Source organism: Lonchura striata, chromosome 1A, assembly GCF_050655825.1.
Source record: "Lonchura striata isolate lonStrDom1 chromosome 1A, ASM5065582v1, whole genome shotgun sequence".
NCBI lineage: Eukaryota > Metazoa > Chordata > Aves > Passeriformes > Estrildidae > Lonchura > Lonchura striata.
In genome coordinates, this window is record NC_140741.1 from 12,937,385 (window position 1) to 12,959,496 (window position 22,112).

General features: G+C 39.1%; 1 protein-coding gene across 16 annotated transcripts in view; it reads left to right on the top strand.

The window, feature by feature from the left end:
- EPS8 (EGFR pathway substrate 8, signaling adaptor) overlaps positions 1-22,112 on the top strand; it is a 126,147-nt gene that overhangs the window by 100,061 nt on the left and 3,974 nt on the right. For 15 of the 16 annotated variants that reach the window (XM_085569940.1, XM_085569944.1, XM_021535165.4 and 12 more), the window contains 7 exons: positions 1,035-1,218; positions 4,884-5,017; positions 8,337-8,448; positions 9,295-9,438; positions 17,006-17,255; positions 20,825-21,005; positions 21,640-21,769. In XM_085569940.1, coding sequence (XP_085426066.1) covers positions 1,035-1,218; positions 4,884-5,017; positions 8,337-8,448; positions 9,295-9,438; positions 17,006-17,255; positions 20,825-21,005; positions 21,640-21,769 — 1,135 coding nt within the window. The remainder of the gene's footprint in view (positions 1-1,034; positions 1,219-4,883; positions 5,018-8,336; positions 8,449-9,294; positions 9,439-17,005; positions 17,256-20,824; positions 21,006-21,639; positions 21,770-22,112) is intronic. The other variant, XM_085569952.1, reaches the window with a different exon arrangement.

Below are 22,112 nucleotides of genomic sequence, written 5' to 3' on the forward strand. Positions count from 1 at the left end.
GATCACTGGACAAAACAACAGGCTCCTTGTCTTGGGAACTACTCCATTTGTTTAGTCCATCCTGAAAAAAGGGAAATGGAAAGAGAAATGTCTGGTGCTTGGTAATGAAGGATGAAGCACTTAAAATGTAGTTGGGTGATCTGTGCAGATTAGAATTGATGGTGAGATTGATCTCAGTATCCAGAGGTACCCTGGGGTGGGAAGTAGCAGGAGAGGGGAATGATAAAATCAGGGATTACTGACCAAGGCCAGGCCTAACAGGCTGGGGATTGCTGCCTGCTCATGTGACTGGCAGCATTTGTCCCTTGATTTTGGGCAGTGTCAGCAAAGAGCCTGTTAAAAGACTGATCTACATTCCTGTTTCTGCTCCTACTGTGAAGACAGCAATTTATATTGTGGGACAGAGTGTTATGTGTGGTGCAAAGGCAGAGCAGGACAGCATTAATTTAGGTGTTTGGCATGACAACAGATGCTAGTAGAAATCTGAAAAGTAGTACAGTATTTTATAAAGATCAATCTGGACCATAAACCAGCAAATGTGTTGATAATTCTTGTGTTCTGGAGCATGTAGAGTTGGGTGGAGTTTATGTCGGTAAAGCTATTGTTTGGGTTTTTTTTGGTTTTACTGTAGCTAGGCCTCCCAGGTTTCCATGTTTCAGATGCTCTTACAAAGCTGGCTGTTTCTCTGCAGTCTTCTGTTGGTGCTTTCACACAAATAGAGCATTGTAATATTTTTCCCCATGTCTCACCATTAAAACAAGTCCTAGATTTGGTTTGATTGATTCTTCTACTCTCCATCCTTTGCTATAAGGCAGAAGTCTGTTGTGTTTTAGTACTGATGTGTGCTTATAGAAGCAGCAAACTCCTCCTGCCAAGCACTGCACAGAGGATAGTTGAGGTAAATAAATGTGTTCTGCTGATTGTTCTAGCATGATTCTGCCTGTCTGAAGCATTTCAATTTCTATAAATTGAACCGTATTAAACCAGCATTCGTGTGGCCCTAATTTCTAATTTCTAATTTGCCTTTCCCACAGAGCTGAATGGCCAAAAGACCATTTTATCCCCCCTTACGTCCCCCGGTTCCGGAATGGTTGGGAGCCTCCTTTGCTGAACTTCATGGGAGCTCCAAAGGAGCAGGAGCTCAACCATTTGGCCGAGTCTGTGGCAAACGTGGCAGAGCAACAGAGGAAGCAAGAGATGAAAAGACTGTCCAGTGAGGTGAGTTACTGCAAAAGTGCGCTGTTAATTAGATAATTAACACCAACCTTCCTAAGGGCAAGGGGCATTCCTGGAGTAACCACCTGTTCTGTCAAGTAGAAGCTCTTCGCACTTAGTGATTGGAAACCAAATACCTGCTCAGGCACCAAAAATGCAATTAGGATAATATGAGGTTTTTTGCTTACTGCTCTCCTTGAATCTGTGCACTTCCCTGCCTCAGCTTGGAGGACAATCCAAGCCCCAAGGTTCAGTTTGATTGAGCTCTGCTATCACATCCCATTGATTAGGAGCATAAATACTTGGGACAATGTTTGAACCAAAGTGCTGTCAATCAGAGGCACACTATCTAAAAGAAAGGAATCACCATTTTTGGTGGAATTTTGGGCTTAAACTGCTTCCTCATAAATGTGGGATTTATTATTCCTTTCATTAATATTTTGATACTTTCACTGTATTGCTTATGAATATTTAGAGGTGGTCTCAGGGCAATAACATGTCAGGTAGATTAGGCCTACTTAAAAAAAACCAAACCTGCTGATTAGAAAAATGATTGTATATAACATTTTCCAAAACTTTTCTCAAAAGGAATGTCACAAATTTAGCAAAATTTAGGTTATTCTCTTTGAAGAGTGGAAATATGCATCACCATCTAAAGCCTTTAGAGTTACCAGGGTGCATTTTCTGACCAATTTGATAACTAGCCCCTTGTTTCTCAATCAAGATTCTATCCCTTCTTTTTCAATAGAATTTATCAGAAAATTAACTTTGATTTTTTGTGAAAATTTTAAGAATATATGTGGATTTTGTTGCTTTTCAATTAACCAAAGGTGGGTATTACCTTTTTAAATATACAAAAATTTCACTTTGGGAGGTTTTGTCTTTTGCTGGGAGGACGCAAGATTTAATTTCTAGTTTATTTTTCTATACTGGTTTGAGTTTAAACCTAGTGTTAGCTAATCCAGTGTAGTCTTTTAGCAGCTGTGAGATGGAAGTACACCTAAGAATTTCCTAGGTTCACTTAAAAGTCTTTTCTATCTTGGGGAATTATTATTGGCTGTTATGGGTTATTGTATTCTTGCAGATCAATTCTTTAATTTGAGATAGCAAAATCTCCCCAACAAAAACTTCCCAGTCACATTAAAACTTTATTTTCATTAAAATCTCTGTTAGTTATTTTTAAAAAAGGTCTACTCAACTATAGAGACAAAAAAATAAATTGGCAAAATCCCTGCCAAGCAAAGTGGGGATAACATGATTCTTTTTTGATTACTTAAAGCACTGTTTGGCTTTATGCCTAACAAGATGCACAAGAATAAATGTGACAAGAAGTAAATATTGCCAGCGATTCATTTTAGTGAAGTTAATGGGGACAGTAATGTGAACTGTAGATTTTGCCATTGCTACCACCCCCCCTTCCCTCATGACCTCCCAAAAAACATCAAACATTGTCTCATTTTGATGATCTACATTTCCATGTGGTTTTTGTTTATATTGTATCCCTTCTAAATAATAACAATAGTAACAATAATAATAATAATTAGACAACCATATTGAAAGTTTCCTGATATTATTAGAAAAAGTTCATTAATTTTTCTCATCTGATCATTCTAATAACTTCATGTTATTTACTTATATAATAACCTAAAACAAATCTGAAGGTTGAGAATATATTGAGGGGTTTCAATTACTTGTGTTTCAGGGAGCTGATTTCACTTCAGTCTTTTTTGTGCACTTTTAGTTGTTTATGCCAACTTAGCCTCCTTGTCTTAACCTTCAAAAGACACATAGAGCAATGAACAAAAAACAATTAAAAAAAACTTATCCCAGTTCATTGAAGCTGTTTGTGTGCCTGGTTCCTGTGATGTCAGGCATTGGTTTCATGACTGTCTCTGATTCCCTCAAGGTTCTGGGCAAATGATTTAACCTTGGTACCTTAGCTCCCTGTGCCCATGCCTCCCTAGCACATCCCTGGGGGAAAAGGCACTGAGCTGCCTAATAGCTGTGAAATGCTGCAGGTGCTCAGCTGGAAAAGCTGCCTGAGTGCAAAATTCTGTTTTGTCTGCAGCAAAAGCCCACCCTGGAGTGGGTGACAGCAGGATCATTATTCTTTCATAAGCCTGTTGTAACAGCTTGTTCAGTGAGGAGTGCTGTATAAATCAGATGAGAATGGAAATGTTCATCTCTTGCTGCTAATTTGCCTCATGTGTCGGTGTGGAATTCATCTCCCCAGAACCAAGGCTGCCTGTGGAGAGCTGTGCTGGGAGAGCAGAGAGGGTGCATGGCCCTCTTCTCCCTGCTGGGCAGGGCTCTGGGGTCAGGAAAAGTGTATTGGAGCTTCCCACCCCTAAAAAACTCCTTGTTTTCTTTCCATTCCTGAATTCCTGAATCTTAAGATTCAGCCAAATATGCAGCTTCTAGCAGTTCAGCAATGAGGACTTCAAATGGTGGTGGAACAACCACCAGAGAGTGTCCAAAGTGATGCAAATAATTTGTGTGTGAAATAAAATTAATTCCTGGCTCATGCATGTCTTTTGATGTAAGGCATAAGCCAGGTGACACTGGAGATTTTTTCCAAAGGCATCTAGGAAACGTGCTTTAAAGAATATTCTAGTTGTATGGGAAATTCTGTGAGGCTTAATTTATTTTATTAATTGCTTTTCGTAAACCCTCAGTCCCCTAAGCAAGGGTCTCTGGGTGCTACGACACCTGGGGGTAGAGATTAGGTGAGTAACTTTTCTGTAGCTACATTAACAGAACTAAAATAAGACAATAAAAATAATTAGCCAAAAGCAAAAACAACGCAGGAGAAAATTTTAAAAAAGCCACAACAACCCAGGTTTAAAGATTTGGCAAATTCAGACAGTCTCAGACAGTCTAACTTGTGCAGACGGATGGTATAAGGAAAGGATATAAAATTAGCTATTTAAATATCATAATACCCATAAATGAACTGTTAAGCTTGGCCTTGCTTTTGGAAATGGTGATTAAGATAATTTTTACCTAGAAGGGGAGTATCTATGCTGAATTTAAGATTTTTTTTTTAGTTAAAGGAGAAAAAAAAATTTCCTAAACCCTTTAAAGTTCTTACACATGTGCTTGTGATAAAGTATGATTATTTTCCCTAATTAAAATCCATAATTATACCAACTATCACACTCCTTTTTGCATTTCTTCATGGACTATAGCCATATTCAGTGAGGGTGTGACATGAATTAGCCCTTGCAATAGAGTGATAGTTTTCCTTCCTTCCTTACACGCACTCACTGCTGGCTGGCCTAGAGGTTTTTGGCTTGAATTGTACATCCAGAACAGAAACTCAGAGCAGTTTTTCTGTGCAGGTTACTTTAAAGCAGTTCAGCCATTGTTTATAAAGTTGTGTTGCTGTGGTGATATCTGAGAGATGACACAGCCCTTGCCCCAGAGATCTGTTTTCCTACAGAACATCCTCTGCAATATTAATGCAGTGGGACAACTCAGGATAAGAAATCCTTCTATTCTCATCCTTTTGATCTCTGCGTTCGCATAGCTGAAAAACTTTTCATGGCAGAACCGTGGGCACCTGAGGATGGGGGAATGCTGACAGAGCCCCTGGGGGATGCTGGGTGGAGCATAGGGGAGGATGGCACTAATCCAGCGGCGGTTTTGTTCCCCTTTTTGTCTTGCAGCCTCCCGGCGTTCCCGACTACCCCCCGGCGGATGGGTATGCATTCAGTAACACGGTGTACAAGAGAGGGCCTCTGCTGGACCAGGGGGCAGCTGTGGCTGCCTTTAAGCAAACTGTTAGCCGACATGTAGATAGGTAACCCTGCCCTGCCAGCGGCCGTGGAGCTGTGGAAAACTGTCCCAACTTCTTGCTCTTGGGGTGGCAGGGTCTGTGACTGCCTCTGGTTGTGTCATTGTGTCTGCTGGGGAAGTGATTCTGCTTAGCAGTGGGTATTCTGCTTTTCCTTACCCCTAAAGTGTGTCATCAGCACGCTTTTTGTATAACCTCTATGAAATATCCTGTTGATCCGTGACATTAAATCACTGCTTTTGTCAAAAATGATACAGTGGAGTTCCAACCCAAATTGTGACCACAGAATCCACCCACTTTGGTTCAAATTTTTGTTCTGATTTGTTTCATGTTTAAATACACTCTTTGCTCTTTTCAGAATTACAAAGGATGACAAGTCTGCTCTGAGATTCACCTGTCCTTGTTTTGACTGATTGTTTGATTTTCTTAGCTGCTCACTTAGTGCTTCATCATCTACTGCTTTTTTTTTCTGGGCTGGGTTATAAATACCCACTTTCAGAACAGTGACACCTTGTCTCTTCCATCCTCTTTCAAATGTTACAGAAAATACTCTGAAATGTTTGCACAGAAAACAGTGTCTTTTTGCACATCCCCTTTCACCCCCTTAATTTTATCCTAAAAGTGAATAACTTGACAAGATGATATGCAGTGATCCTTGGCCTTATCTCTGGGGAGAATTTATACCGGCACAAACTGTGGAAAGCAGATCAGTAAAGAAGCACTGGAATTGCTCCCCTGTACCAAACCATATTCCATATATACTGTCTGAAAAGTATTTTGTCTTATGAGCCTTGGAAGATGTTTAAATTTTGGGGATCAACTTGCTGGTTAAAGCATCCTCAATATAACTCTTTTGATGAAAACCCTTTAAGAATCCCTAGTTTTGAGCCATGTGCTAAAAGATCTTGTTTTTAATCTGCATGCAAGCCAATTCCCATGTGGTGTCCAGGTTGAAGACACAGTTAATTTCTCTGAATTTTGGATTTATTCTTCATGGCAACAGCAGCAGTCATCTCTTAATTGTTTTCTCAAACTTGATTGCCTGTTGCATTCTTGTCTCGGGATCATTTATTTTGAAATCTAGATGATCTACACTCTAAATTCCTTTCCCTTACCTGTAATGTGGCAAGACCTGTTTTGTCCTTCCAGAGTAAGAATATCCCATGCAAAGGTTTTTGCCTTCACTTCAGTTTACAGAAAGAGTCTTACTGCATTGAGCTGTTGATGGTATCAGTGTGCCTGAAACAGAAGGAGTTATCCAGGCCTCCTTTGTGGCAGTAAAGAGAAATGGGTGTCTCTAAGAAGCAGTTCATGAAAGGTGAAATTAGTCTTTGGAAAGCTGTGGAATGAGACCTGCTTGTCACCACTGATGAAAGACATGCCTCCCTTGGGTGATGCAAATAAAGTGCCAGAGTTTTAGACTTTCAGTGGATATTAGGTATTTCAGGAACTCTGATGCCACAAGAGCACGGAATAATTTTCAGCAAGTTTTGTGCTGTTTCAAGGCAGCAGTTTTTTGCTGTGTAGTTTGGCTTTCACTGTCATTTGAAGAAAAGCTCTCTGAAAGTCTGTGCAACCCTCAAGGCTCATGAGCAAGGTACAGTGAAGAGCTGAGGCCTAAAATTATTGTATATGTGCTAGGCAGAAAGAAACACAATGTAGGATGGATGAAGTGATCAGAATATTTGTGCCCAGAGTAAACTGGCTCATTAGGCTGGGCTTGAAGAATTAGGGTCTCTTCAGAAGCAGGCATCCATTGTCTGGCCCATGTTCTGGGCATGGTGCTAAGTTGAGTACAACTTAAATGTAGACATTTTTAAAATTTCCACCTGAGTTACAATTTTGAAGTAATCAGGATAATTAGGTGTGGACAAACTAGGAAGGCAAAAATATTGACGTGATCTTAAAAAGGCTGCCTAAAAGTAAAAGAGTACTGTCAGAACTACATTAGTCACATCTCTGAGATAGTTAGAAAGAAAATCAAAATTATATTAATTTTAGGGAGGTAGCAGGAAAAATTTGCAGTACTCACACATTGTTCAGCCTCGTAAGAGCTATTCTGCAGGCTGGGGATCATCCCCTGCTTTTCACTCTCTCCTTAAATACTGTGAGTGTTTTCTCTTTCTTTCAAAATAATCCTTCAATCTAAATATGATTTTCCTTGGTTCTGCTCTTCGAGTCAAGTGAGACAGTTCTCCACAGCCATGCAGTAGCCAGGTAGCTGCTGGATTGCTCAGGCACACCTGGAACCCAGAGTTACACAGCAGCAGCAGCAGCAAACACCTGTGTTCATATGCCCAGGCTGTGACCTTGCACCCAGCATTTCAAGCCATGAATTGCTTCATGTTTTAATTAGCTGTCTGTATTTTAATTATTTTATTCATTAATTTATTTATTTATTCATTCATCTATCTATTCATGTGGGGTTTTTTTGTTTGTTTTGTTTCTTTACTGTCCAGTAAGGGTTAATGTTGTTTGGTATAATTTGTAGCAAGTGTATAAAGTTAATGGACTGTACAAAGTGTATAAAGTTACTGGGAGGGTTTTTCTGGACCTGTTTAGAGTGGGCTGGGGACTTCTCTGTTGAAAAGTGTTATGTCAAAGAAAGCAGTAGCTCCATAAGCAAAGGCATTCTGGACAGGTCTTTCCTCATGGAATCAGAGAGATACAGAGCTTGCTGTAATGTGCCTTGTTCTATAATGAGTTCCATGTGTAATTGGCAAGTTATCTCTCATTCTTAATTGATAAAGTAATTTGAAGTTGTTAAAGTTGATGGCATCTTATGGTCAATTATTAAAACTGATCTACAACAGCTGAAAAAATTTTAGAGTTTAACTCCATTAGTATTGATGGCAACAATTTATTCATCTATTATGTATTTGAAACAATCTGTGATGAACACTAGAAATATAATTTCATACAAAGCCTAAGCTATCAATTATATCCTAAGCATAGTCATTTGTTTATATGGCAAATGACTGTTTAACCTTCTGTTGAAAAACAAACGAAATATAGAGCACATGTTTATTTTTAAACAATAGCACCTGCTAATCTAGGTTGTTATCATATATCTTGCATGCAGTGAGCTGATAAAGATTAGCAGTTCTTGAGGTCTGTGTATTTCAGCCACCTCTTTACTTTGTTTTATTTGTACTTTTTTTGGCACTTAAATCATATTATGAATAGGTAGTTCTACAGCAGCATCACATTATGGTTGAGAGGTTTTTGTTTTAAAAAATACTTTGCGGGTTATTTGAAGAAGGAATTCTGTGTTTTTATTTGCTTGACTGTCTCACTGAACAAGAGTCTGATCTTTGCTTTGCAGAAATTATGAAGCACACAATAAAGCACAGACCAAGAAATACGCCAAATGCAAGTATGAATTCGTGGCAAGAAACAACAGTGAGCTTTCTGTCATGAAAGAAGAGATTGTCGAGGTAATTTTGTTTGCAAAGACAACACACAAATTTCTGGTGCTGCTCAAAACTGAGGGCACCTTTCCTGTGGACAGTGTGGTTTTCCTTAATATTTACTTCAATGTGTTTAACTTGTCTGCCTCAGTATGGAAAGTTCAGTTAATATGTTTTGCACCAATTTTGCTGACTTAGGAAGGGTGCTGCAGAGATCCGTGCTCGAAATACATTTGTGTGTTCCTTCCACCTTCTCCAGTGTTTCTTTTAAATATGAAGTAGTGTTTAAATAACTGTGTCCACATAGAATAGAGAAGGACTGTTCTTTCCAAGAGGATGTGGCACCATGAAAGTGAGATACATTTGGAAGGGAGGGAGCAACAAAGAGAGAAAATGCTGAGTGTGCGAAAATGAGGCAGGCAGTCAGACTGCTCCAGGCCATGCTGCTCCCATTCCTTGTTTCCCAAGAAGTGTTGTGTGTCCAAATTTGTGCTCCCCCAGAGCTGCCTTTACTTGGGTTATTAATAATTATTTATTCCTTTTGTCAGCAGCATGTGGGTTGTAGAGATGGCAGCATCTCTGTGCAAGTATTTGGGTTTTGTTGCACTGTCTGATCCAGCACATTCCTGAGTTATACAGAACTCCATTACACATTTCTGAGAGCCCCATTTTGAATAGTGCAGTAGAACTACGTAGAGTTAATGATGGTGGGGATCAGGGAAGATGCAGGGGTTTCTCAGGGACACATCTGTGCAAGATCTCTTGGCAGACACAGAACCTGGCAAAGCCGTGGCTTTGTTTTGAAATGATTCACAGCCTAAGTACTGGAGGAAAGTCAGAAAAGATTGTAATTAATTTACCAAATTATTTCAGATTCTGGATGACAGAAAGCAGTGGTGGAAGGTTCAGAACAAAAGTGGCAGCACAGGCTTTGTGCCAAACAACATTTTGGACCCTCTGAGGAGCACAGAAGGCGGTCAGGGATGGCCAGAGCCTGCCTACACCCGGACAATCCAGGTACTGTCCATCCTGGGAGCAAAGCCTCCTCTGGAAGTGTCAGTGTAGTGTGTGCACAAAAAATTTACATTTCTCGTAAATCATCTGAAAGTGATGTGAGGAGTCTTTGCTTCTTTTTTGCCAGGTTCGGGATTAAATGCACAAGACAGTATTTCTTGTTGGGACTCATGTTTATTAGTTCTTATCTCTGTCACAGTCTCACAAACCTTGAGTTCTACAGCCCTTCACTCTAACAAACTAAAAATGGAGCCCCATCTCTCTCTCTCTCTACAAGGCCTTTTAGGGATAAACTGTCCAATTAAGAAATGACACCTAAATTATTTTCACTCTTAACCCAATAACCAATCACCCATTCCTGCAATGAGGACTTTTTTATCCAATTACACAAAACCACCCAAACCCACAGAGAAGAAGGTGAAGAAGAAGGAGAAGAAGGTGAAGAAGAAAAATAAGAAGGTGAAGAAGAAGGGCCAGCCTCCACCCTAAAACCTCCATCTTACTTTATATATATTGCTGCATTCTAAACTCTTAAACTCTAAGTTTTCCACCCTGTGACATTACACTCTTCTATTGAAACTCCACACCCACAATCCCAGTTCTATCATTCCATTTTGGAAGCTTCTCCACAGCCTCAGGTCAAATGCAGTGTTCTCTTGGGGGTCAGTGCCTGTCAGCACAGAAAGTCTAAAATTCTCAGCAACCAGGATTTCAACACTGCTGTCTCTATTTCACAGAGAATAGAGTTGATAGAGATACTGCAAAAATGTTTTACCTCAGGGTTTTTTACCTTCTTATTTGCTTAGAGGTGGTAACTTCAGTCCTAGTGGATGTATATGTGTTTATTTTAATTGCAAATATCCTTTGTGAATTGATAGCTGTTGATGCCAAAGAAGGAGTTTGAATTATTTAAGGTAGGGTCATCTTTGTTTTTCTTAGAAGAGTGAACTCTACCTTTTCCTTTCATTTTCTGTGTTTGTGTGTCTCTATCCCAGTCTTGAATTTATTTAATTATTGTAATTTTGGAGTCATAAAAAGGAGGTATATTTCCTTTTTGAATTCACAAAGCAGGTATTTTTCAATTAATATGTCTGTGCATCAATAGCACTCTATTATCCTGACCTCATTTTTAATTTTCTTTCTTTCATGTAGTGATGTGGAATGAATATTTTTGTTGTTGTTATTTCTTTTATGTGTTGAACAGTATTAGAGAGAATTACTTAAAAAAAAGTCTTCCATCAGCACAATTATCCATCCAAGTAAGGTTATATATAGGATAAAGTTGTAATATGTATTTTTAGACAAAATTTAAGGGGGTTAGAGGCTGTTAAAAGAAGTTGTTCTATTTTCTAAGACCTCTTTCTTTTCCTCTTTTTTTTTTCTAATGATCTTGAAAGTTTAGGCAAACAAGTTTGAATTAAGCAGAAATTCCAGGCCTACCTCTACATCAGACTTTTAAACCAAACATCTGTAGAATCTTGAAGTTTAATAAATTAATTTAATCTAATATTCATTTGCTGTGTCTGCACCTCCCAGCTAATGACTGAACACCAAGAAATGCCACAATGTTTTGCAAAATAATGCAGTAGACCTGCCTTGATCTTGGTGGGCTTGAATCTTACCATTTCTGAGCTTTCCTGCCCCAAAGTGTTTGCCTGTAACATCTTGGCTCATTCTGCACTGATTGTGGATCTGCCTGTCTGTGAAGTGAAGCATGCATCTAGAGTGCTTTTCAAATCCTGATTTAAAGATTTGGCTTGTTGGTTTTTTGTTTTGTTTTTTTTTTTCTTCCTGTGCATGTTATTTTGTGTGTTTGGAGTTTGCCACCACGTCCTGAGCAGACTGAGTAGTTTTGAGTAGAGGTTCTCACATTATTCTTCTGTAATGCACTGCAGGGTTTGAAGTTGTCTGTTTGAAATAATGACAAGACATGGCATTAAATAAAATAATCATTTCCACAAATCATTCTCCATGGACCTATGAAAATTATAGTCAGAAAACTTAGTTTAAGATAAGTTTGTTACTTTGCCCTCTGACAGGTTATTCTTCATCATATTCAAATGTGAGCTTGAAACACTGTGAAATTATTTATGAATATAATGAATTGCACAGGATAAATTAAGTCTTTACCAAGACATGTCAGTAAAGCTGTTTTAACTTTGTGGTGATTATTATATTTTTAGCGCTCCTGAACATTCTCATTTGTCTGTTTTCCTGTGATGGACACATGGTTCATTTGGGAGGTGTTTGCATAACTCCATTTATTTTCACATGAGACATTGCTACTGTTTCGGAGAGAACTGAGGCCTTGAAAGGGTGAATGCCTTGCCCAAAGTCAGACACGAGAACTTGTGGGTAGAGCAGAAAATCAAAGTGGTTCCTATCAGTGCTTTTGCCAGACCCTGAACAGGAGCAGTACCTGGTGCTGGGCAGCTTTTGCTGCTCTCCCAAATCATCTTCAGCTTTCAAAGATCTGCTTTCACAGTGGCCTGGCTGCTGTGGCCAGCTGCAGATAAGTGTTGTGAGCAAGGGCAGTGTCTTCCTTTACAGACTAATCACTTTCAGTGCACTGCTCACCAAAGGGTGTTTACAGATTATTAGGAAGAATTAAGGATTCTGTTGAAAGAGAGGATTTTTTCACTTAATTGTTCTACAGACACCCCATCTCTGAGAGATGAATACCTCATTATCACAATTATTTTCAGAGCTGTAATGGTTTTTTTTTTTTTCTCTTAGTCTGTCTCTCTGCCTAGTGACCTCTAAGGCCACGCATTACTTTAAATCCTGATTTTTCACTCAATTGCTTTCAGGATCCATGTCCCAAAAAGTCATTTGAGAGCACTGAGGTGATACTTGCACGACATTGCCACCAATACCCCAGTTATTTAATTATCTTTGTGAGTCAGAGGCTGTAACACTGTCTTCTGGTCAGTTGAATTAGTTCCAGGACCAGTATTTTTGCTTGTCTGGTACTCTTGTACTTTCAGGAGAGCATTTTGCTGTATTCTTCTATTTTCTACTATTGTTAATTATGGTTTATCAGAGTTTTCTGGTCATTTAATCTGTTTATTTTATTGTGAGCCAGCATTGGTATTTCACTATCCTATTATATATGAACATAAAGAACTTCCCAAGCACTCTGATTTCTTATTTTGTAAAAGTATTGCTGGTAAACCTATGAAATAATTCATCACAGTGTTTCATATTTTCTGTGCATTTTATTAACTTTCTTTTAATGCTCTTGAAAATGAAGTTTGAAGAACATAATTAGGATAGAATTGTGTATGTTGTGGGTATGATAATTAATCTCCTGACACCCTTTTGGAGGAGAGACAGTTATATTATCAGTGATGTGTACAAAATCCTTAGGCAAGGAGTAAATGTTTAAAAAGGTGCAGTTTTCCTTTTTTTATTTTTTTTTTTTTTTTTAGAATTGGGGACAAATTCTAGCTAATAACAATTTGAATAAGTAAATTCTGTCTAAATTTCCTGTCAATTCAGTAAAATCCCAAATGTCGTATACCCCACTAAGAATTGCTGAGGTGGTTTTTAATGGGATTTTAGTTGGCAGCTGTTTGCATAATAGCTGAACTCACCAAAGCAAACCCTGGCAAAAGACCCTGCTTGAAATTTATTCTTCCAGCCTTGGGCACCTCATTGGCCCTTTTGGCTGAAGATGAGTGGTTGGTTCTCTCATGTCCTGTCAGCGGAGTCCCAGGATAAGATCCAAACCACAGTGCTGTTGACAAAACTTAGGCTGAATGCTCTGAAGCCCTCTTGGTGGGCTCGTGTCACTGTGCAAACAGGAATGTGGCACTCAAAATTTCAGAAAGAGATTAAACTGAGAGCTCTGTGTCTGTGTTCACTTAATGAGAGCATTTCCCAGCACTAGCACTGGTTTTGGTTGTTTACAATGCCTCTTTGTCAAATTTTTCCCATAGTTTGAATACATATTTTCCCTTTTATTAATGCCAAAATATATTTGAAAATATATTGTTCCCTCTCTTTTACACTGATCAAGGATTAGGGTTGGTACCAATAGCATTTTTACTCAAAATTATTATTTTGCTTCTATTAAAAACAGATTGAATCATACTGAATCTTCTTTTTTTTCACCAGATGCAGCCTGTAGCATGTTGAAAACAGCTTTGGGACTTAATTTTTCCTGTAAAAACAAAGATTTTTCTGGCAAGAAATAAGAAAACAAAATTTTGTCCCAGTATGCTTTTATGATATATCCAGATTTTTTATGAGTGTGTGTGTGTCATCACCATTCCAAACAGTTTCAAGCATTTGTTCCAATTTACGTGAACTGAGGTGATAAGAGGGATGAAACACCTCTCCCGGGAGGAAAGGCTTAGAGAGTTGGGATCATTCAACTCTGGGGAGACTTTCTAAAGGCCTGCCAATACCTAAAGGGGGCCAGCAAGAGAGATGGAGAGGGACTTTTACAAGGGCATGGAGTGACAGAAAGGGGTTAATGGAATTAACCTTAATGAGAACAGCTTTAAGTTGGATATTGGGAAGAAATTCTTTCCTGGGAGGGTGAGGAGGCCCTGGCACAGGTTGACCAGAGGAGCTGTGGATGCCCCATCCCTGGAAGGGTCCAAGGCCAGGTTGGATGGGTGTTTGAGGAATCTGGGATAATGTAAGTTGTCCCTGCCCATGGCAGGGGGTTGGGATTAGATGGAACCATCAGGTCCCTCCCAACCCAAGTGCCTCTCTGAGCAGCACCTTTATCTCATTTGCTGAGCTAAACAACATTTCTTGAGCTAGAAAAATTAAGCACTTTTTAAATACTTTTTGTGACTTAACTCTTATTTTTCTCCAGTTACAAGTTTTGTTTACATTCACCTGAAAATCTTTAATCTTTTGGCTATCTTTTCTTGTTTGGTTTTTTTTTTTTTTTTTTTTTTTTTCCTATTTAAACTGTTCCTATCTGGGTAGGTGCTCTGAAAAGTGCTGATTGCTTATATGGCATCACATGTGTATGTTTTGTAGCCAGCATTCTGTTCCCTATTCAAAATAAGAATATTAGAATAACTCACTATTATTCTTAATCACTTTCCTAGTGATTAAGAAGAGGTAATTACTAAGACTGATGTTGCTTTAGTTTAAATTGCTAATGTGTATGAAATTTCAGGAGTGATGTGTGAGACAGTTACTTCTTTACCATTCTAACAATACTATTTGATGTGATTTACTCCATTTTCCTCACAGCAATTACTGGGAGAGCTTTCAGAGGTAACTGAATTACTCTTCTGATATTGAATCTCAAAATTTTCCCTTTTGGACTATGCAGTCACCAAATTCCATAGTGCATGTTTTTTATAGCAATGAATAGAAGTGATGGGATGAATGTGTGGATGTCCTCAAAAGATATGGAGTTAAAAAAAGAAACATTAAATGGGATTCAAATATGTAATTGGTTTTTGGGCACTGTTTAGCAAAATGCAAAGTGTATTTTAATGTGGTTGCATTTGTAAATTTAGAGTTTGAGTGATGCTTCCAGATTAATTTTTGTTGTCACTGCAGCAAGTTGTTTTGATGAGGCTTATGATTGCAGTACAACATGTTTATGCAGCTCCTCCAGTAACACCCATTGAAAGTTACATGGAGTTTTTAGCTCTCTCTTTTTCTGGATTATGATTGTGGCAGTGTGCAGTGGATGTCTTGGCTTGTTACAAATCTTCTCTATCATGAAATAGTTCTATTTTTTCTTTGTGTTATTTTAAGAAGGTCAAAACACCCATGAAGAAGGTACATTTTGCAGATAATAGTCTAGTAACGAATCTGTGAACAACATAAAAGGATGTAAATATCATTGGAACCTTTTAGTAGCTGTGAAATTTTAAAATTCTTTGACAAGATTTTGAGTCTAGCACAGTACATCTATATATAATAAATTATGGTATATTTGCTATGCACCTAGTGGAAGACTCTCTTTCCACCAAAGGGCAAGTTTCATAAATACATTTATTCTGCTTGTTCACTTTTATATTATGCATTTCACTTTCCTTGTCATTTGACAGTTAAAGAAGCATTCATTTTCTTAACAATGTAGCAGTAAAATGCAGAAAAGTCAGTAATGATTTTTTTTTAAATACCCCACATTGCACAAAGCAGTTAAGATGGAGGCCTTTTAACAACTAAATGATGAGATAGAATCAAATGAATAAACAAAAAACTTTTATGGGAGACATTTTGCAGGGATATATGTTTGATTTAGTAGTTGACTATTGTGGTTTAAGTGAAAAATCATCCAAGGCTCCTTTCTCAGGCTTAATTGATTGGCCAGAGAAGCCAATGGGATAAATTTTCTGCTGGTGTAAATCAGTATTGCTGCAATGTTTTACACTCACTAATAAATGCCATTTCCATCAGCTGGACTTCACTGAGCTGGAGATTCCTGTACAAGGGCAGCTGCTGACATTTAAGGAAAGTTTGATTGTTGTCAGGACAGTGATCTGCTACTCAAATTCTAACATACTGCTCCTACAAATATTTCCCTGTTTGATCTGCCTCCAAGGGAATAGGGAAAGGTATTTCAGGAAGGAGCAATGAATCTGGAGAATGCATCCATCTCTCTTCATACCAAAGTAAGCAGACTTCTCATGACTATGAGATGAGGCATCCCTATTGAGAAAACAAACTGTAATATTGAACCTTCAAGCTGTGTTAGTCCAAAATTGTGGAGAGGGAACACTGTTAAACAGTGAGATATGGAGTTTGAACTGCCTGAAAGAAAGGGGTAGCATAGGTGGCTCATGGATTGGTCTGTCCTTATGACTGCTCTGGGAAAATACAGGTGTTCTTATGTAACTGGGCCCCTTATAAAGGCAAAGAAGAAATAACTTCCCAAAGTTATTCTTGAGACACCTGCTAGTTAGATATTAGCAGCAAGATAACTTGCCTGTTGTTAGAATGTTGCATGAAGTGGGGGAGAAAGAAATAACAGCCCTGTTGCAAGAATTGTGCAACCTGGGGCTTGTTTTTTAATCACATAGCTGCCTTGAGATGACTTGTAATGATCGATCATGTCAATAGCTGAAAAAGCAGAGATGAATGGATAGGAGGAGCAGGAACCTCTTAAATGCTGTCTGCAATTCAAGAAACAAAGCATTATGCTATCCTTAGTAACATCTATAAGTTAAAACATTAGTTGAGTTTAGTTGTGGCTAGATGTGTTCATTTTTCAGGTTTGTTTTTTTTTTTTTCTAATAACATCTCTAAAATATACATTTTTACACTGATAAAGTTCAATAAGTCAAAAGTTTTGAAAGCTTTTAAAAAGTGCCAGGTAATAGAAGTTTGAGATAAAAACAATCTCATTTATAGAATGAAAGAAAGAAATATGTTTCAGAGGATTTCCTTACTGTGAGTCCTGTGTCGAGCAGAGAAATTTATGGCAAACATTGACACTAGATCAACTTTTGGCAAATTTTGGCATATTTTGGCATGATATGTGGCAAGATGCCCCTGTGGAATAAAAGACACCATTTGGTGCAAAGGTTTGGCTGATGTCTTGCCCAGATGCTGATTCCTTACTGAACCTCTCTGCTTCCTCCAGAAACAAAGGATGGACTATGTCGCCAAACAGCCCGACCTGGCTCCTGCCACGCCCTCGCCGCCCCCCACGCCCGCTCCTGTCCCCGTGGCTGTCCCCGTGGCTGTCCCCCAGCCTCCCAGCGCCCCGGCTCCCATCCCAGTCCCCGTGCCCAAGGCGCCGGCCGCCGTCAGCCGCCAGAGCAGCACCTCCAGTGACAGCGGTGGCAGTGTGGCCCGCGACGCCCAGCGGCAGAAGCAGATTCCCGTGGATCGTAAGTTTGCCCCAGGATGCAAGAGAAAAAGCTTTCCTCCCATTCCCGTGTGCTTGGCTTAATAGTGAAGTCACTTGAAGTTTGTGTTTCAGATGAGTCTTGGTGAGAAAATTTGGTTCTAAGTTTTTGTTTAAAATACACGTTTTCTATGGATGTGTGTTCTGACCCTCGTTATAATTACCATAATGGTAATTAGGGAAAAACATTTTATTGTCCCATCTTAAATCACAGAATAACCAGGCTGGAAGAGACCTTCAAGATCATCAAGACCAACCCATACCCTAACATCTCAACTAAACCCTAGCACCAAGTACCACATCCAGTCTTTGTTTAAACCCATCCAAGGATGGTGACTCCACCACCTCCCTGGGCAGGTCATTTTAGAACTTTATCACTCTTTCCATGAAAAACTTTTTTATAACATCTAACCCAAATTTCCCATGTCTGGGATCTCTAATCAGTGGTTTCCAGCACTGGAAATGCCCATGCTGCTATGCTGGCTAATGGAGGTTTTCCACCCGAGCTCACTGCCGCATTACAACCTAAATTGCTTGTAAAATCAGTTACATTGTTTTCACACTTCAATTCATGATCATCCATATTTCTAGGTCGTTTGCACCGTTCTGAAACATGTATTCAGGGCTCCAAGAGCACTTGCAGGTCTTGCACTGATGCACAGGAACCACGTTGTAATAGTTTTGTAGAGTTACTTTACAGTCCAGCTGCCCTGTCTTGGTCAAAGCAGCAGCAACGGGCATGGGCTTCTATGTCCTTGCTCCTGGAGGACACAGGAACATATTCCATACATACCTCTTTTGCTGGAAAAACTTGGTAATGTGCATCCAACAGTGTGTGGCTGTTTCGAGAAGTTTTGATTAAGGCCACCTTGTAAATATGCCAACTGAGGGATGCTGAGGCTGCTACTGAAAAGCAGGTCAGAAAAGCTTGTTTAGTCAGTAATTTGTATCCTAAATGCACTTTAGGCAATGTGATTGCTTGGCTTAGAAATAACTGAAACATGTAGGCAAGCATTTGCTACAGTTTTTTAAATAATAGCTGTGAAAATCATGAGCTTTTTGTAGTTCAAGAGTTGACAGTACTCACTGCCTTACCAGCAAATCCTGCTTCCACCTAAGGTCAGAAACCAGCACAGAGCACAATCCTTTCTAGGGAAGTCTTCTTTGCTCCCTGTCCCCAGTGGATGGGAAGGGTGCCTGTGTGGATAATCCTGCTGGTGGAGCCTGTAGTGACATTACCTGGTGGAGGACAAGCTCCTGCCTAAGCCCTGAGCTCAGGAAGGCTCTAGGAGCTTTTCTTTATAATGACCTAATGGACTGTCTGGCTGGAAATCAGAAGTGGAGAACAGCCTGGCTAGAGGAACAGGCTTCACTGCTGCTTCCTAAAAAAGGAGTTGATTACTTAAATAAAAGCAGAAAAGTAGAAACTTACAAAAGATGTGGAAAGTGAGGATGATTTCCCCCACACACACATGCACAAAAATGATATTATTTCTGTGGAAGGACTTTGCCATAGCATTGCAGTGAATCCTTGAATCCACGGCGGCCTCCTCTATCCATGTTAGATAGAAAATGAGAAGACAGGATCCTGGCTTCAGGTACAAGGCATGTGTGAGGCGTGAAGAGTTACTGTAGAGGCTGTGGGTCACACACACAGGAGATCCTGATCACTTAAGCCCAGTTAGTGAGCTTCAGGCACCTCAAAACTCTCACAGAACAGGTGCCTCTGCAATGGTGATGGGAAACCTGCTGGCCAAGTACCCACCTGAACCCTGTAGAACCTGCCCCGCACCCTGTTTATTTCTGATGCATCTAACAACAGGAAGAATCTCTTATCTAACAGCTAAATGTTTGTCTCTTGAGACAGTCTTGGTCTAGATTAAGCACAAGTCTTTCAAAATCTGTGTAAATAGAAGGAAGATAGCAATGTTCTGTGTCTCTTCCTGCTTGGGAAACAGCAGGTGCAAGCTTTGATAACACTGCCTAAAGGCTTTCCTCGTATAACCCCTGTCAGATTTGCACAAATCACTGAGCTCGTGTCGTTGGGCTTCTGACTCACACTCAGGGTGGGGGGAGAGGAGAAAACCCTACACAACAGGGCCTGAATGCCTCAATTATTATAGTAGAGGTACTTTTTCCCCTTTCAACCTGAGGCTATTTTGTAAAAGAAAAAAGGAAATGGTTAAACCAACTATTTTTCTTCTTTTTGCCGTGGTGATTAAAGGAATAATCCTAGAGGCCTATATAAAGCTTGTTTTTATTTGTTTGACTGGCTAGAGATATTGGTCCCTGGAGAGGTTTTGAGAGAATATAAAAGGAAAGTAGAGAAAGCAAAAATATTTCTATCTTATAGGGTTTTTTTTCATATTGAATTTGAGTTGTTTTCATCTGTTCTTATCAGTATAATGGGAGAAAATGAACGGGTTTTGCCATCTGAGTGCCTTGAAAGGATGGTGTAGTTACTGTTTGTGTATCAAGGTGAGAAGGTTGCAGGAAGATCACAAAAAATATCTTGGCAAGGAAATCCTGAGAATTTTTGAGATAATTGGAGTTGTCAGAGGATTTTTATAGTTGTTCCAATGTTAAGGCACAGAGATTTAAACTGTGAAATCACCATCTTCTCTGAGCCCAAGAGATTATTTATACCTTATTGAATTCTACCTATTTTTGTGAAGTTATCCACAGAAATTTGTATTATAATTTTAAACAATTCTCACTGTCATTACAATTGATCTTGTTGAAATGACTGAAAAGCATTTAAATTTGTTGCCTGCTAATGAACAGCAACTGAACTAAATGTTTCAGACAAATGGGTTCTGGGGGATAATGAATTCTTGCAGTTTTGTTTAAAATGAAAAAATAAATAGCAACTCTTGCCCAATTCTTGAGTCTCTGGTGAGAGCAGCTACCCCCTTTTTATTTTATATTCCTTTTTTAATACAATGTGCGATAATGTTTCAGCTAAGCAGCCACTCCAGGCTTGGAATGAATACAAATTTCTCAAAGCCCTGTCAAAAATGCAATTGCTACAATAGCTCATTAGATGTAAGTTGATATATGTCAGCAGCTGTGGAATTTTTTGCCTATGTTGATTTGCACAAAAAAAGTTGGATTTTCAATTGAAGAACTGTTTGTGGAAAGTACTACCTTCTCACAGTGTGAGCAATCTTACAATCTTCCCCATAATTTTCTTGTTTTCATTTTTGAAAAATAAGGCAAACTCTGGCAATTGAATGACGCTCCATTCCCATTTTATTCTACAGCTTGGGTGCTGTCACACGGATCTGCACGTCTCTGAGACATGCAGTCATCTCTCCTTTCTGGGGTCTTAGGTGAATTCTGTCTGGGGTTTTTTGTGTGTTCATTTTTGCTTTGTTTTGCGAAGGGAGGCTTGGGAATATTGAAATATTCCATGGGGGAAAAGGAGAGTAATAATTCAATCAGATCTAATGAATTTTAAAAAAAAAGTTTACGATTTAAAGTGACATACAAGAAATTACTTGGCTTTGATAAAGAGAATAACTCCTGTGAAATCTCTCTCTCTCTCTTTAGGCAGGAAATCCCAGATGGAGGAAGTGCAGGATGAACTTGTCCACCGGCTCACCATAGGCCGGAGCGCTGCCCAGAGGAAATTCCACGTGCCACGGCCAAACATCCCCGTTGTGAACATCACCTACGACTCCTCTCCTGAGGATGTGAAAGCCTGGCTGCAGTCCAAAGGGTTCAACCCTGTGTAAGTCCCAGGGCAAATGCAGCAAAATTTCATTTTAAATATAAAAGGAGTTGTTTTCCTGTCAGGATGTGGTCTGACCACTTTTTAAAATCAGGCAGCCTCCTGAAAGTCAAGGGATGTCAGCTGCACTCTTAGAAAAATTAATTTGTTTTTACATACATTCATACATACATACATATATATATATACATACATATATGTATATATATGTATATACACATATACATGTACAAATATATACATATATATACATCTATATACACATATATATGCACCTATATATACATATATATATACATCTATATATACATATATAAACACATATACATACATATATAGATATACACACATATATGTGTATAAGTGTACCTAATACATACATAAAAATACATGTCAATGTGTTTATAGAGCTACAGAATCTCTATAAATTTTATATATATAGATTCTGAATATAGTGTATGTATGTTTTAGCCTCTACCAAAAAGTGTATTTGTATACCCAATTGACTTCAGTAGCCCTGCTGCACCAAGTTTGCTCTGAATTTACTAGCCCTAGCCAAGGCAATGTGCGATGAAGACAACCTTGGCCAGTGTGGCTTTGCTGATTTACTGTTTGTTCCCTTGATGTGTCCCAGGACTGTGAACAGCCTCGGGGTGCTGACAGGAGCTCAGCTTTTCTCCCTCAATAAAGAGGAACTGAGGACTGTTTGCCCAGAAGGGTCAAGAGTCTACAACCAAATTACGGTACAGAAATCTGCCTTGGAGGTATGGACAACTCTTCTTACTCACCTAATTTGGGTCACCAGTTTTGAACCTGTGGAATTAGATAACGGCTTCTGTGAGGCAGGTGGTTTTTCCTCAGTTCCCATCACAGTGATAAACATTCTTTTCATCTGAGTTATTTGGGATTAATTCACTGGAACAGCATTCATCAAAACAGATGAGTTCTTCCCCACTTCTAAAGAGGTCCAAAATCATTAGAAGTAGCACTCAAGTTTAAGAGGTTTTATGGTATAACCAGACTGCAAGAAGACAAAATCAGCCAAAAAGAGCTTTGGGGGAAACAATGGAAAAGTAAAATGCCCTTTTTCCTGCTTCTTGCTTTGCC